Source organism: Amphichorda felina, assembly GCF_050947745.1.
Source record: "Amphichorda felina strain 45539 chromosome Unknown scaffold_5, whole genome shotgun sequence".
Classification (NCBI taxonomy): Eukaryota; Fungi; Ascomycota; class Sordariomycetes; order Hypocreales; family Bionectriaceae; genus Amphichorda; species Amphichorda felina.
The window spans coordinates 2744038-2757877 of NW_028145045.1; the positions used below are offsets into that span (position 1 = coordinate 2744038).

Genomic DNA, 13840 nt, shown 5'->3' on the forward strand with positions numbered 1-13840 from the left:
GTCGTACGCTCTGGACACTGGGATGGAGGAGGCACACGGGGATGCCTTGCGACCATGTATCAATCTTAACAATCTGAATGCGGAAAGCCAGAGAAAAAAGACACAGAGAGAGAGAGAGATGTGGGGGGGGAAGACACGTAGTGTCTATGATGTTTTGGAACAGGCCAAGGAACACAGAAGAGGGCATCAGCGAAGACATCGGGGCTTCGCCGTATCTACACATTTTCAATATTAATATCGCATCGAGGCCCTGAATTAAAGTTGCATCCTATTACATCTCTTTAGTGGATCGTACGAGTGCTCCAGTGAGGTGGAGGAATTGAGGAATTGAGACCGGGCCGGGTCGGAAAAATGTAGTGCCGACCACCAGAAAAATTGGGTGAGTAGCTCAACGTCTTTCCCGACCTCCTCCCTCATTCCAAGCTTGACGACCGAAAAAAAAAACCTCCAGGCTAGCCATTGCCAGCTCTGACAAAGGTCCACGGGTCATTCGCCGAAGCCCGGATCGACGCATGAGCCCAATCGACCATGCCCCCTAGAATCGCGGGCGCGTCGGCGCCCCTCGCCGCGGCCGTCGATGTCCTCGCCCAGCAGCAGCAGTCCTGCTCGCGGACGGCCGTGGCCGTCGCGGCGCGCGGCTTCAGCACAACGCAGCCGCAGGAGCGCATGAGCCAGAACCGCATCCAGATGTGGAAGTGGATGAAGATGCGCGGGCGCAGGATGTTCGAGGAGTCGGGCCGCCAGCAGGGCTACGTGGGCGGCAACAAGGACCAGCCGTTCCCGCTCAACCCGCTGTTCCGCAGCGAGCCCGTGCTGTCGGAGCAGCTGCGCGACTCCATCTGGAAGAAGGTGGTGGAGAACGGCGAGGCCATCAAGGCCGTGTCACAGGAGTTTGGCGTCGACGTGCGGCGGATTGCGGCCGTGGTGCGGTTGAAGGAGGTTGAGCAGAATATGATTGCCAAGGTAAGCTTTTGCCCTCCCTTCTCCTTTTTTTTTTTAACTGGTGCCTTTTTCATGATGAAATTATTATACACAAATTTTCGATTAGTCTTGAAGACAACTCTGTGGTTACTACCCTATTGTGCCTGACACAAAGGCCTCCTATACCATTTGCTTTGCTGGATATTTTTTCTCAATGTACGGCGGCTGACCAAGACACGCACCACCGAACAGGATGAGCAACTAGCGACGCCCTACTCACAGGCCATCATGAGGATGCTGCCGCAGACGGGCCCAGAGGACCACGTGTTCACCAAGCGGCCGTTCGAGGCCATTAACGAGGTGCCCATGCACTCGTACACGATGCAGCAGCTCTTCGTGCCCGTGTCCGAGTCACGGCACTTCACGCGCGCTGACGCGGCCAAGGCCTTCCACGACAACCTGCTGCCCGCAGACGAGCGCTCGTACCAGAAGGAGCTGATCGCGGCGGAGCGCCGCATCGCCAGTGGCGTGCCCCGCGAGAAGGCGCTGGGCCGGTACCGCGAGGAGGTACAGCGCGTGGAGGAGGAGTACGCGCGCAAGATGGCGGACCGCATGCAGGCCGAGGCGGACCGGACGAGCACCATCAGGACGGACCGGGCGGCGTACCGCATCAAGGACATCAAGGTCGAAGACGGCGGCAAGAACGGCAAGTCGCCGCGGGGCGTCGGCTGGCGGTACGGAGCGCCGCACCAAGACCGGAAGCGCGGGCTCATCAAGATCCCGACGCAGGTGCCGTGAGGTGGTGGGTGCTGCTTGGGGGGCTGTATTTGGAGGGGTGTGTGGTGTATGGTGTCAATTGTTGTATCAGTTAAGACCAGGCCGTGCGTGGGACTGGCGTTGTATAATATGGGCATATATGTACAATTGTCTGGCGAGACTTGTATGAATTTATTCACGTTACTAAGAGCTTCCGAGAGGTTGATTTGTCTACGAGGCGTTGCGAACAAATGTTGGGTATGGTATACATTGTTCAAGATATGGTATTGCTAAGGCGCCGGCTCCAAATGTTTATATACTCCCATTCCAGCAGGGGAGTTACAAGAATAAATGCATTCGATGGGTATCATGTCGGTGGTATATCTTCCCAGACAGAAGTGTCCCCTGGGTCCTACCACTGTTCCTGCTCCGCTAGCAAAGCTCATCACCGCGACATGTAGGAAACGGTCGTAGTCCTCGTCTGGACAATACCCTCCTCGCTGCCCGTCTCGGTGGCATTCCCGCCCTCGGACGACGGCCTCCTGTCACGCCCCCCGTAGGCGTGGGCGTTACTGCTGCTGGCCCCGTCGGCGGGCCGCAGGCGGTCCTCGCCGTCGTCGCTGCGCGTGAAGTGGACGTCGTGCTCGAGCTCGACGAGGGTGTCGAACTTGCGCTTGCCGTCGCCGGCGCCAAAGGTGCGGATGTTGAAGCTGCTGCTGGCCCCCTTGTTCTTGTTCTTGTTGCTGTAGCCGTCGGAGCGGCCCTTGGAGCCGGCGTCACGGAAGATGGAGGGAGCGACGCGGCTGAGGAAGAGGCGGAGGGTCGGGAGGGAGCAGCACATGATGAGGAGATTGGCCTCAACGATACTGGGGCGCGTGGTCAGAGGGAGGGGGCCCGAAGAAGGGAGGCATATCAGGGAGAGAAGGGACTTACACCCAGACACAGCCCGTGGACAGGTCCCATGGCTGATCGGGGCTCCGAACGGCGGGCAGGAGCAGGACGAGGCGGACAATGGAGGTGACGAGGGTGATAGAGCCGATGCTGAAGAGGCCGATGAGCCCCAGCTTCTTCCTGGTGTCGATTTGCAGGCCGGTCAGGGTGGGGATGGGGAGGACGAGGAGCATGAAGTCGGTGACGGAGCCAAAGGCGGCCTGGGTCACGTAGATGGGCGGCCGGTCGATGCACTTGGCGCCGACGGCAATGCGCGCATCCCACGAGGCAGAGACGGGGTTGCACGAGAAGAGCACGGCGAACCAGATGGCTATGAGGCTGCCGGCGCAGATGATGCCTGTGATCCAGACCGAGTAGCGGTACCAGGTGGCGGGCGAGAGGCGGTAGTAGAAGAAGCACAGGATGACCTTGGCCAGGATGGTCGTGGGGATGTAGATGAGCGTCGATGTGGTGAGGATCTGTGCCGCCAACTGTGAATAGCGAGATGGAGATGCGAGACTATGACAAGAACGTACCAAGGTAAAGTAGTTGTGCTTGTCCAACGACATTTCAAAGGCGTGGGCTCCCAGCATGCCATCCACATACATGAACAACACCATGACTTGGCTTATGGTTCCCAAGACCTACCTGCGTTAGTCAAGGTTCTTCCCGCCGGCGAAGATCTTAGATACTTACAAAGGCAGCGACAAATAGATCTAGGCTTGTTAGCACCGGGCGTCTGTTGCTGGAAAAGAACTGGCATACAATCATCTAACCGGAACTGCCGCACCAGGACGGCATTGGTGTACACTCTCTGGCCGAAGAAGACCAAGGAGAGCGCATATTCGAGGGCAAAGAGCCAGATGGTGGCTCGGACGGTGCTATGATCGATCGTTGGGTTGTCGAAATCAACCTCGTAGCCCTCAGGGGGCGGGATCAGAACCTCGACGCCGTTGACGATAGGGAACGCCATGATTAGAACGCTTCAACAACAAAAGGGTATCAACTAAGCACAAAGCATTAAAAGGAACCGATGATAAGAAGGATCGAAGGCAGGATCAAGGAGGAAGAAGGAGAATTTACCCGCGGTGACCCATCGAGGCGGGAGTGGTGGATTTGTAGATATCTTCGGCACTCAAGGATGCCACGAATACGCACTTTCTTCACCGGACCTTGCCTCTTTTGAGCCTGGGCCGCAGTGTTTCGCCCTACAGTTTGACAGGGAGGGCGAGAGGCCGTGGGATTCAGGCCCCGTTCTGTTTCGCAGCGACTCCGCACCGGCCGCCCGGCTGCGGTCCTAGAGGCTGTCCAGACAACATGTGCCAGGATGCCCCTGTGCACTGATATTCATACCTAGTGCATGCTTGCCCGAAGATAATGTCCACTTCAAATATTACAGGGAGATAGTACTAGGTTGCTATAGATGCATGTGCCTAACAGTTCTCTTCAACAAAATCACTCATGCATATATAAGCCACGGACAGTATACCAGGCGGGAACTTGTCGAAGTATCCTCTGTGAGTCAACATTGGTTTGCGAGATAAGTACTATACATAGTAGAAAGAGGCACTCGGTTCAAGTTCACCGAAGTCAAGGATGATGGTCTGTATCAGATGCCAGGCGGCATCTAGTCATCTGATCAAACCGATGCCTCCTGTGACAACTCACGTCGAGAAATTCAACACTGATAAACCCAGTTGGAGCTTGACGATCTCCAAGATCCGCCAAGCGTTTCGATGGGGATAGTATCCCCGAGAACGGGGCTAGTATATGAAGGGCATGTCACGAGCACCTGCGAGGGGAGTCGGGAGTCGTCAAGTCTTCGAGTTTTCAACACGCCAACTCCGATCCCCGGTGCCCTGGGCCTGGGACGGTCATGGTTGCATCGAGCCATGATCCATGATCCATCAAGCTTAGACAGTCCCACACGAGTGCATTTTTCTTACATGAGCGGTGGTACACTATCCGTAATATGTACTTAGTTCAAAGAATTGCCTACTCCCTCCGCCCAGCTGCCGGAGAGTGACGGGGATATATGCCAAGCCGGGAGATGAGAAATGAAAAGTACTAGGACTCGAGATACTAGCCGAATGCTACTTTAGGTCTGACATGACTACTCAAAAGGTATTCCCACGGTTCTACTACGTGCATGATGACTCCTCCTCCAAATTCGACCAAGTGTCAGCTTGAATGTAATGATTCAAGATTATAACCGACTCACATCAAGGGAGAGCCGACCGTACGGATATCGCACTCGAACAGATAGCATCTTCGTAGTCCACCAGGGGTGGCCTGCCTACGGCCCCACGTTTCCTCACAAGTACGGCGAGTCTATGCCTTATAAGGTGAGCCACACACGCCTATCCCGGTTTTTATTCCCCAGTTTTCATGAGAATCCCATGAACCGGGACCCGTCCGGGGCGGCCCTAAGCCCCCAGGCCCCGGCTAGTAAGTAACTTAGTAAGTTAGTAACTGCACCGGTTGCGACGATGGAACTCCAAACGGTCAGATCCCAACGTTGTACCATATATGTATCATGGGGTATGCGATACGGGTTTCCTGGTGCAGAGAACTGACAGGGTTAGCAGGGGGGAGGTCGGTAATGAGACTTGTCACTCAGTTCAGGCCAATTGTCAATTTCTCAACGGCAATCGCCCGACTCTGGGAGAGTTCTTCTCTCCGCAACCCGATCCCCTGGTCGGCTCCATCTTCAACGTTCCCCGTTCCCCGTTCCCCGTTCCCCGTTCCCCCAGCTCCCAGTTTCCACCCACCCCCTTGGGTCCAGATCCCCCCCCCTCCGTTCTTCTCTCCCTCTCCTAGTCTGCTGCTGCTCATGTAACCCTGAGCGTCCTTCCGTGTCTCTCTCCTGCGCCTCCGGTTTCGTCGCCACTGCAGCACCACGCTCCTTTCTCCTCTCCAACGCTGCGAATAGGTGTCAGCAGCCCACCACCCATCACCACCCTCGTTGCATCGGCTGTATATCTCCCTGATCTGAAACATGAAGTTGCTCGCCCCCGTGGCCGTTGCCGCCCTTACCTGGGCCCAACCCTCCAGCCAACAAGTCCTGTCGTCAGGGGCTGGCAACGATACCCAGCCCATCCTGGCTTGTGTAAGTCATGCTGTTTACATCCCGGCCCCTTGCCACGTGAACCACCTGCCATTCCAGCAACTAAGCCGACGTCTGTGCATCTAGTGTCACGCCCTCGAGAGTGCCGGCCTGGAGAACGTCGTCTACCCCCAGGATGACGTCTACCAGGACCGCGTAGACTCGTACTTCTCCGTGTCGGCGCGCCTGACACCCGGGTGCATCGTCCAGCCCACCTCGTCCGATGAGGTCTCGCTGGCCGTCAAGACGCTGACGTATGGCACAACCTGCAACTTTGCCGTTCGCAGCGGTGGGCATACTGCGTTCCCCGGTGCTGCCAACAGTAGGTCCCTCTCTCACATCACGGGCCTGGCTGAGTCCTGAGGTGTCTAATACTCGCACCAGTCATCGATGGCATCACGATCGATCTCGGTAAGTCGAAATTCCCTCCGGTAATACCGGCTTCCTCCGAACTGAACATGGCTGCAACCAGGGTTGATGCGCGACACCACCCTCGACCCCGACACCAAGGTCGCCTCGGTCCAGCCCGGTCCCACGTGGTCCGAAGTCTACGGTGCACTCGAGCCGTACGGCGTGACCGTGACCGGAGGCCGCACTGGCACCGTTGGCATCGGAGGCTTCCTGACCGGTGGCGGTAACAACTTCTACGCCGCTCACCACGGCCTCGGCTGCGACAATGTCGTCAACTACGAGGTTGTCCTGGGCAGCGGGTGAGCTCAAGCCCTTTCCCATCCCACTGCAGTCTGCATGCATGCTAATGGGAGGAAACCCCCCTTTCACAGAGAAATCGTCAATGCCAACGCCGAGGAGAACTCGGACCTCTTCCGCGCGCTCAAGGGCGGCGGCTCCAACTTTGGCATCGTGACGCGCTTCGACATGCAGGCCTTTGACGCGGGGCTCCTCTGGGGCGGGCTGGTCACCTACAACCTGTCCACGACGGACCAGCACGTCGACGCCTACATCAACTGGACCGACAACATCGAGAACTACCCGGACGGCTCCGCCATCGTCTTCTGGTCCTACATGCCCGAGATGGGCGGCGACGTTGTCCTGGCCGCCTACGAGGACGTTACGGCTACGGAGCGCGCCCCCGCGTTCGACGAGTTCCTGGCCATCCCAGGCAACATCTCATCGACGATGCGCGTCGACAGCCACAAGAACCTGACGGACGAGCTGGAGATTGCACACGGCTACCGCAACATCGTCTTCACCATGACCTTCAAGAACTGCAAGACCACGTTCCACGAGATCCTGGCCCAGCGCGCGCAGTTTGTGAGTGACTGGACGGCGCAGTCCCCCGACGGCGACTTCTACATGCACGGCATCTTCCAGGCGATGCCGACGCTGTTCGCGAGGCACGCCGTCGACAAGGGCGGCAACATGCTGGGCATGGACCGCGAGGAGGACAACGCCGTGCTGTTCCAGGTCCAGATGATGGTCAGGAGTGTGGAGCAGGAGGACGAGGCGCGGCGGCGGCTGGTCGACCTGTTTGCGTCGCTGAAGCGGTACACGGTCGAGGCGGGCACCGACGTGGACTGGCAGTACTACAACTATGCCGACTACACGCAGGACCCGCTGGCGTCGTACGGGGAGGACAATGTCGCCTTCATGAAGGAGGTGGCCTGCAAGTACGACCCGGCGGGCGTGTTCCAGAAGCGCATGCCGGGAGGATTCAAGATCACCGAGGTTGCCTAGGGGGAGGGGCGGGGGGTCAGCGAGCCCTTTGTGCTTTTCGTCAGACCTGATTGAAGTTCATGGCTGTATTTTGTGCCGGATGTTTTATTGACTATTGGTCGCGTGTAACTTTCTTTATACCTGGTCCGGACTCTATCCGAATTGATTTCCTAATTGGGTAATAGCATCGCCGAAATGCCGGATACTACTCGGAGAGATCTACTTTCCCGGTAACCCAAATAGCCTGCACTATATCGACGTTAATATATATATTTTTATTCTCATCCTGGTCGTTGGCCATGTTTCCTTGCAGTAGGCTGAGAGTTGGACTTGGTCAGTTTGCTGCGTACGAGGACTGGCCGCCTACCCTATGCCTTGGTCGCATGTACCACCTTGCGAAGCACGTAGTTGTACATGCGGGAGAAGAAGAAGAAAGTAGAGGAGTTTCCATGGTCACTAGCAGTGTACAGGAGAATATTTTTCACATCGAATTTAGGGGTAGGGCAGTGATGCTCCTGACCGGGCCATCTGCCTCTCGTCGCGACGCTCCATTTCAATCGCGTATCGTCACCAGACTCTCAACAAATCACGCAGGGCGCGTGGCCAAATGGCAAGGCGTCTGACTACGAATCAGAAGATTGTGGGTTCGATCCCCACCGTGCCCTTCTTTTTTTGCCAAAACACCTTTTTTGTCCCAAGGGGTTGGTACGCCACGAGCGGGTTGGATGGAAATATGCATCAAAATCGAATCAAATCGAGGTGTTTTGGCGGGAGGAGGAACACACCGTGGCTGCAAGGAAACAAGGCCATCTTGACACTGTACCTAACTCTCACCCGACAACCAACATCCTCTCTGCACAGGTGTCACACAACATTGGCTCATTGGGTTGAGAATACGAAAAACACGTCTTGAACTCTTAGCAGTATTGTGAAATAAAATAGATTCGACAGTCGAGATACGGCATTTATTAGGCAGTATCCGTACCCAACTTCCACCTCCCACCTTGATCGCCCGGAAGCCACCCCAACCTGATTCCCCCGTCTTGGGCGCCGAGGATGAGACCCCTGCAGGCCTCAGCCGTGACGGGACATAGCCCTGTCCATCTGTAATTTCATCTGCCGACCACTGCTACGTCATTGACTCTCCCAGATAACGAGGGCCCGAAAAGTAGCGGTGATGTTCTGAACCCGCGACAATCGACAACCACCCCCATCCCAGCCCACCAGCGCCCTCACCACCCACGCGCGTGTTGGGATATTACCCAGCATCCATCCACAGACACCACTTCTTCTGGGGCCATCAGCAGCAATGGGTCTCCTCACCTTCTCGCCTAGCTACGCCCTCTTCACGGCCCTGCACGTCGTGTGCTTCGCCCTCGGCCTGGCCGTGTGCGGCCTGTACGGGCAGGACCTGAAGCGCGCCATGGACAGCGACGTGGATCCGGACTCGAAATGGGTAGGCCATCATGATCATGCCAAACATGGAATGTGTTTCCACTGACCCTCTTCTCCCTCCTCTCAGATCTACGCCGTCGTCGTGGGCGCGCTGTCGGCCGTGACGTGCGTGGCCTACTTCCTGCCCTTTGTCCTGCGCGCGGGGGGCATCGTCATGGCGGCGTGGGACTTTGTCCTGTTTGTGCTGTGGATCGGCGTGTTTGGCGTGTTTGGAAAGGTACATTACACCGTCTTTGCCTACCTACCTATGGAGAGAACAGACTGACTGACTGCCCGCTCCAGATGTACATCGGCGAAGACCCCGAGGGCGACGGCGGCATCGAACGCGTCAAGGCGGCTGTGTGGGTGGACCTGGCGAATGCCCTGATGTGGCTGATTGTCACGCTGGCCAGCTTGGGGTACTGGTGGAAGCACCGTGATGCTCGGTCGCTGTTCACGAGCAGGGCGCACGTCTGATTTAGTCAGCTAGGAGCACCTGTGGGTATGGGAGTAAGGGGGTTCGGGAGGCCAACGATATATCTAATGAATGGGAGGGACACGCAGATACAACATTAATGCTCTACAGATCTATACCAAGTCTATGTCATCATCAACTATTACTGTCTAATAATACCATCACACCTCGCACTCCCCCCTATCCCCGAACCACTCATTCACCTCCGCCCACGGCTCGTCCTCATCCGGGTCCCCGTAGGCACTGCCGCCATACTCGAGGTACCCCTTGACATACGGCGGGTCGCCCAGCTTCTCCAGTATATCCTCGCGATCCCCAAACGCCCACACCGTGTTCATCCCCATGACGGCATGCTGCGCAATGTGACAATGCATCATCCACACGCCCACATTGTCCTCCGTGACGCGGATCCGCCACGCCCTCCACCCGGCCGTGGCATGGGCCTCGCCCTTGGGCGTGTACCGGTGCAGGATGCTCGTGTCCCGCCTCGCGGGCACGAACCCGCGCGGGAACCGCCGCTCGTTCCGCGCCGCGTCGTACGTGCCGTTCCCGGCCCCCAGGTCGTACACGTGCTCGCCGTGGACGTGCATCGGGTGGAAGTCGAACCCGCCCGACGGCCCGCTGTTGCTCTCCCACACCACGTCCAGCACCTCGCCGGGCACGGCCGTGAAGGTCCGGCTGACCGGGTCGAAGCCGCCGTTGGCCAGCGCGCGCGTGTGGTTGGGCGCGTAGCTGCCATCTTCGCCGTCGTAGAAGGCGATGAGGTAGGGCTTGTGGGCCGGCGACGTGGACGCCTGGACGTTCTCCTGCCAGGCCTCGCCGTTCTGCACCCACACCACGGGGCCGTCAAAGGTGCCGTTGACGAACTCGCCGTGCGTGAGCGCCTGGTTGACCTGGATCTTGACCGTCCGCGTCACCTCGCCCAGCGCGGGGAATGCGCTGCGCACGGCCTCGCTCAGGGGCTGCAGCGCGTACTCGAGGTAGTCGGTCGTCTTCTCGGGGAGCGTGACGGGCGGCGTGGTGGGCAGGGACGAGGGCAGCTTGTCATCGTCGCCGTGCTTGTTCCTGTACCGCAGCAGGGCGTAGCCCTCTAGCTCCTGGGGCCGGTCGCGGCTCTCGAGGCGCACCCAGAAGAGCGTCCTGCCGCTCTCCTCGAGCTCCCCTGCCGACTTTGTCCGGAGGCGGAAGCTGAAGCGCTGGCCCGGCGACGCCTGGACGTGGTCGATGGGCGCGGGGCGGGTGTACTCGCCGTCGGCCTCGATGACCTCGAGGGACGGGTGGTCCTCGATGCCCAGCTTCACCAGGGAGAGCACCGTGCGGCCGACGACGCGCAGGCGGTAGTCGGTGTCGGGCTCGACGTCGATGATGAGGGGCGTGCAGGACGGGTCGGTGGCGTTGCTGCCCCGGGGAGGGTGCGTGCCGCTGTGGCCGTTGAGGGTGAGGGACTGGGGCTCGCCGGACCACTTGAAGGGGTCGGCCAGGAGGCCCTCCTCGATGGTGGCGTCCGAGTCGGCGTAGAAGTCGCCCAGCATGAGCAGGATCTCGTCGTCGTAGTGGTAGGGGAGCTCCTCGCAGGCGTCGTCGACGATGATGGCCCCGTGGGCCGTGGACTGCTGGAAGCCAATGTGCGAGTGGTAGAAGTAGGTGCCTGCGTCGCCAACCTCTGGCCGGATCTCGTAGTCAAAGAAGCGGTTGGGTGGAATGGGCCACTGGCTGACCAGGGGGGTGCCATCCGAGAAGGGGGCTGCTCGCTGGGCGAGGCCATGCCAGTGCTGTCGCGGTCAGTCCTCTTATCCGGATACATGTGGTATACAGCGACGCACCATGGTGAAGTTTTGGTCGGGGATCCGGTTGTACACGCGGATCCACGTCGTCTGGTCCTCCTGGAGGTGGATCGGAGGCCCCGGAAAGGTGCCGTTGATCACCACGGACCGGCGCGTCTGACAGTCAACCCTGATATCCTCCTCGGTCACCTCGAGCACATAGTCGGGCTGGAAGCAGTCGCCGTGCACGGCAGCCTCAGTGGAGTCCGTCATCCATGACACTAAAATCGCCAGCAAGAGCGCCGGGAGCCACCGTCCACCGGTGGTGAGCCTATTCGTCGATACCATCCTGAACGGGTTTAGGGATGGGATTCGGAGCGTTGAGCAGCTGTCTCACCGCCGCCCCTGCGACCTGGGCGCTGGCATTGGTTTTTGTACGAGATCCGCCCTGCCCTGCGAGGCCGTGCTCAGCTCAGACGTCAGCTCTCATTACGTCTTATTGCAGTGACGAGGGATCGGCACCAACGGCGGAACCAGTGGCGGGCCCGACGCATGGCCGGCATGTCAGATACTAGCAGCATTATTACTGTCCGTACGGAGTAAGCTTGGCAATCTTGGCCAGGCATGGAGAGGTACCTATTCATAGAAGCCATGTGATGATGTGTGCAACATGGGGCCCCACTGATGACGAGTGCTTCGTACGTTCTGCCGATTGATTTGTCCCGGTGCAGCCATGTGCCGTACACCTGCAGGCTGTATCTGATATTTTACTACTCCGTACTCCTCGTAGTATCGTACCACGTACGGAGTACCCGGGGGGGGGGGGGCATTTCAGGTCAAGGGTGATTGGCGCCAAAATGCATGTTGGCCAGGGCACGAGCACGGCTGCACCAGTACCACGAGAGCTGTCTTTGACTATAAGAGCTGCCTCTAACTACGGAGACTTTGAGGTCTTTAGGTGTTGGTCACCTTCTCGCAGTGGGAAAAATACGAAGAGCAACACTCGTTAATTATGATCTCTTAATATAGAATATAAGAACGTGTAACTGGGGGGGAATATGCCTAGTAAAGCCCCCATCTAGAGGTAGCGCTGGCGAGACGTGCATCGGCTGAGTCTACTCGATATGCTAGAGAGGAGCTGTTCTCCGTCATGCATTAGTCTCACGTCGAATGACAAGCGGTATGTAGTAATGAGCTGTTCTCTGTTCAGCCTTTAAACCATGGATCCTGAAGCAATTATTTGGCTGTTGGCCTCTCCTCGGGGGCCCATGTCAGCACTCTCCGAAGAGATGCAATAAAACGCGAGTTATCCTCGAGCTGCATTTCGAGCTCCTCCAACGTCCGATTGGTAGGGACAGGAGCTAAGCCGAGCCAGTTTTCTACGCAGAGCCAGTCGTTAATAGACATAGGTCAATCAGAAATAGCCTCGAACATACCTTGGTTATCCCAGAAATCAGCGGCCCGCTCAGGATTCTGTTTTAAAAAGTCTAGCGGAGGCGGCCCCAGAGTTGCAATCAGTTCAGCAAGGTGTACGGCATCGTACATATCAGGGATCTCGAAATACCTTAGATCTCGAGCGAGCCATATGGTCGATGAGGTGCCAAATCCCAGCTTGGTAACAGCTTGATAGCGGCCCTGGAACACCTCTCCTAGGCGGACAGGATAGAAGCGATCGGCCACATAATCGGGCAATTCCTCCTCTTCCACCTTTTGGTCTTGGTCGATGAGTTTAGCGCCAGTAGTCGGGAAGGATCGCGGCTCCTCAGGTGGGGTTTGCCTTTGAATGAGTCTGCCAAGCGGGCCGACAAGTGTCCTCCACGTCGAAGTCCTGCGGAACTGGCAGGTTGGGTACTGTCGGAGTGACTTGCAAAGGCGCCATTTCCTCGTCGTGCTGAAAAGAATGAGTCTTTTGAAGCATTCCCTCGATGCCATTGTGGATGTCGGTGGCATCAACTGTGTGCAATACCTCCGAAAGGACGAGGAATGACCCGAATGTGACGCGCTTCGGCCTGATGCGGCCGCACATTAGACAAGGTCCGCACAAGTTGCAATATTAGAAAAACCCCGACTCAAGGAAAACGCTGCACAGTTATGATATATAATTACACGTCACATTATAACCGTTACAGCGTTATTAACGTCTCATAATCAATAGTAAGGCTTTAATATAATTAGAGGTAGGCCTCGTAGTCAAAGGTAGCAACAGCCCACATAAAAATAGCTAGAGGCAGATATAGTCTATTATCTGATATATAGATAGTAGCAGCGCTCGTAGTAAGAAATAGCATATAATTAATGATGTCTCTGATCCGTGGAGGTATACATCGCAATGTAGTGATGAGAGGATTTTCCATAATTGCAGCTTTTGCGGACGTTATCTAATAGTAAAGAACCCGGGAAGAGGGGCACAAAGGCCATTCCTCCAACTCTCAATCTCATTCAAGAGACTTTCTAATACTTGCAGCTGAAATCTCACCCATATCAAGCATTCGATCGAATCTAACTGTAGATTCTCAAGAGCACATCTCTTACCCTGTTATCATACCGACAAATAAATCTCTCGTAAAACATGAACCATATGGCCCTAGACAGCATCTACGCGCCAAATGTCGGGGAACAGTAAAAATGACAGATGGCAGCAAGAGGAAGATCGGCTGGTAGTAATTGTGACAGCGAACAAGAGATTAGTTGAGCTGTAGCTAAGGGTACCAATACTCCATAAACTTCATTCGCCTGGAAAGCTAATGCGTATATTTTTCAAGGAGATGAAACCACTGCAAT

The 13840-nt window shown here is 56.9% G+C and overlaps 6 protein-coding genes and 1 non-coding gene across 7 annotated transcripts; 4 read left to right on the plus strand and 3 right to left on the minus strand.

Annotated features, from left to right (window-relative positions):
* Positions 1-528: 528 nt before the first annotated feature.
* On the plus strand, positions 529-1719 carry ACO1O0_005694 (mitochondrial 37S ribosomal protein mS45; the record flags this gene model as incomplete). The annotated part of the gene is made up of 2 exons (XM_083195105.1): positions 529-963; positions 1174-1719. The coding sequence occupies 2 exons, from the start codon at positions 529-531 to the stop codon at positions 1717-1719; spliced, it is 981 nt and encodes a 326-aa protein (XP_083050018.1).
* Positions 1720-2122: 403 nt separating this feature from the next.
* On the minus strand, positions 2123-3580 carry ACO1O0_005695 (uncharacterized protein; the record flags this gene model as incomplete). Its single annotated transcript, XM_083195106.1, has 3 exons — positions 2123-2543; positions 2611-3126; positions 3384-3580. The coding sequence occupies 3 exons, from the start codon at positions 3578-3580 to the stop codon at positions 2123-2125; spliced, it is 1134 nt and encodes a 377-aa protein (XP_083050019.1).
* A 2025-nt stretch (positions 3581-5605) lies between these two features.
* Positions 5606-7408, plus strand: ACO1O0_005696 (FAD-binding oxidoreductase; the record flags this gene model as incomplete). The annotated part of the gene is made up of 5 exons (XM_083195107.1): positions 5606-5716; positions 5801-6035; positions 6098-6124; positions 6186-6423; positions 6496-7408. The coding sequence occupies 5 exons, from the start codon at positions 5606-5608 to the stop codon at positions 7406-7408; spliced, it is 1524 nt and encodes a 507-aa protein (XP_083050020.1).
* A 572-nt stretch (positions 7409-7980) lies between these two features.
* Positions 7981-8052, plus strand: ACO1O0_005697. Its single transcript has one exon. It is a non-coding gene; the product is annotated as a tRNA-Arg (tRNA).
* Positions 8053-8696: 644 nt separating this feature from the next.
* Positions 8697-9298, plus strand: ACO1O0_005698 (uncharacterized protein; the record flags this gene model as incomplete). Its single annotated transcript, XM_083195108.1, has 3 exons — positions 8697-8843; positions 8910-9059; positions 9125-9298. The coding sequence occupies 3 exons, from the start codon at positions 8697-8699 to the stop codon at positions 9296-9298; spliced, it is 471 nt and encodes a 156-aa protein (XP_083050021.1).
* A 159-nt stretch (positions 9299-9457) lies between these two features.
* Positions 9458-11332, minus strand: AURL2 (Cupredoxin; the record flags this gene model as incomplete). The annotated part of the gene is made up of 2 exons (XM_083195109.1): positions 9458-11068; positions 11120-11332. The coding sequence occupies 2 exons, from the start codon at positions 11330-11332 to the stop codon at positions 9458-9460; spliced, it is 1824 nt and encodes a 607-aa protein (XP_083050022.1).
* Positions 11333-12295: 963 nt separating this feature from the next.
* Positions 12296-12991, minus strand: ACO1O0_005700 (uncharacterized protein; the record flags this gene model as incomplete). The annotated part of the gene is made up of 2 exons (XM_083195110.1): positions 12296-12438; positions 12496-12991. 2 exons carry the CDS (start codon positions 12989-12991, stop codon positions 12296-12298), a joined length of 639 nt encoding a protein of 212 aa, XP_083050023.1.
* Between the last annotated feature and the right edge of the window lie 849 nt (positions 12992-13840).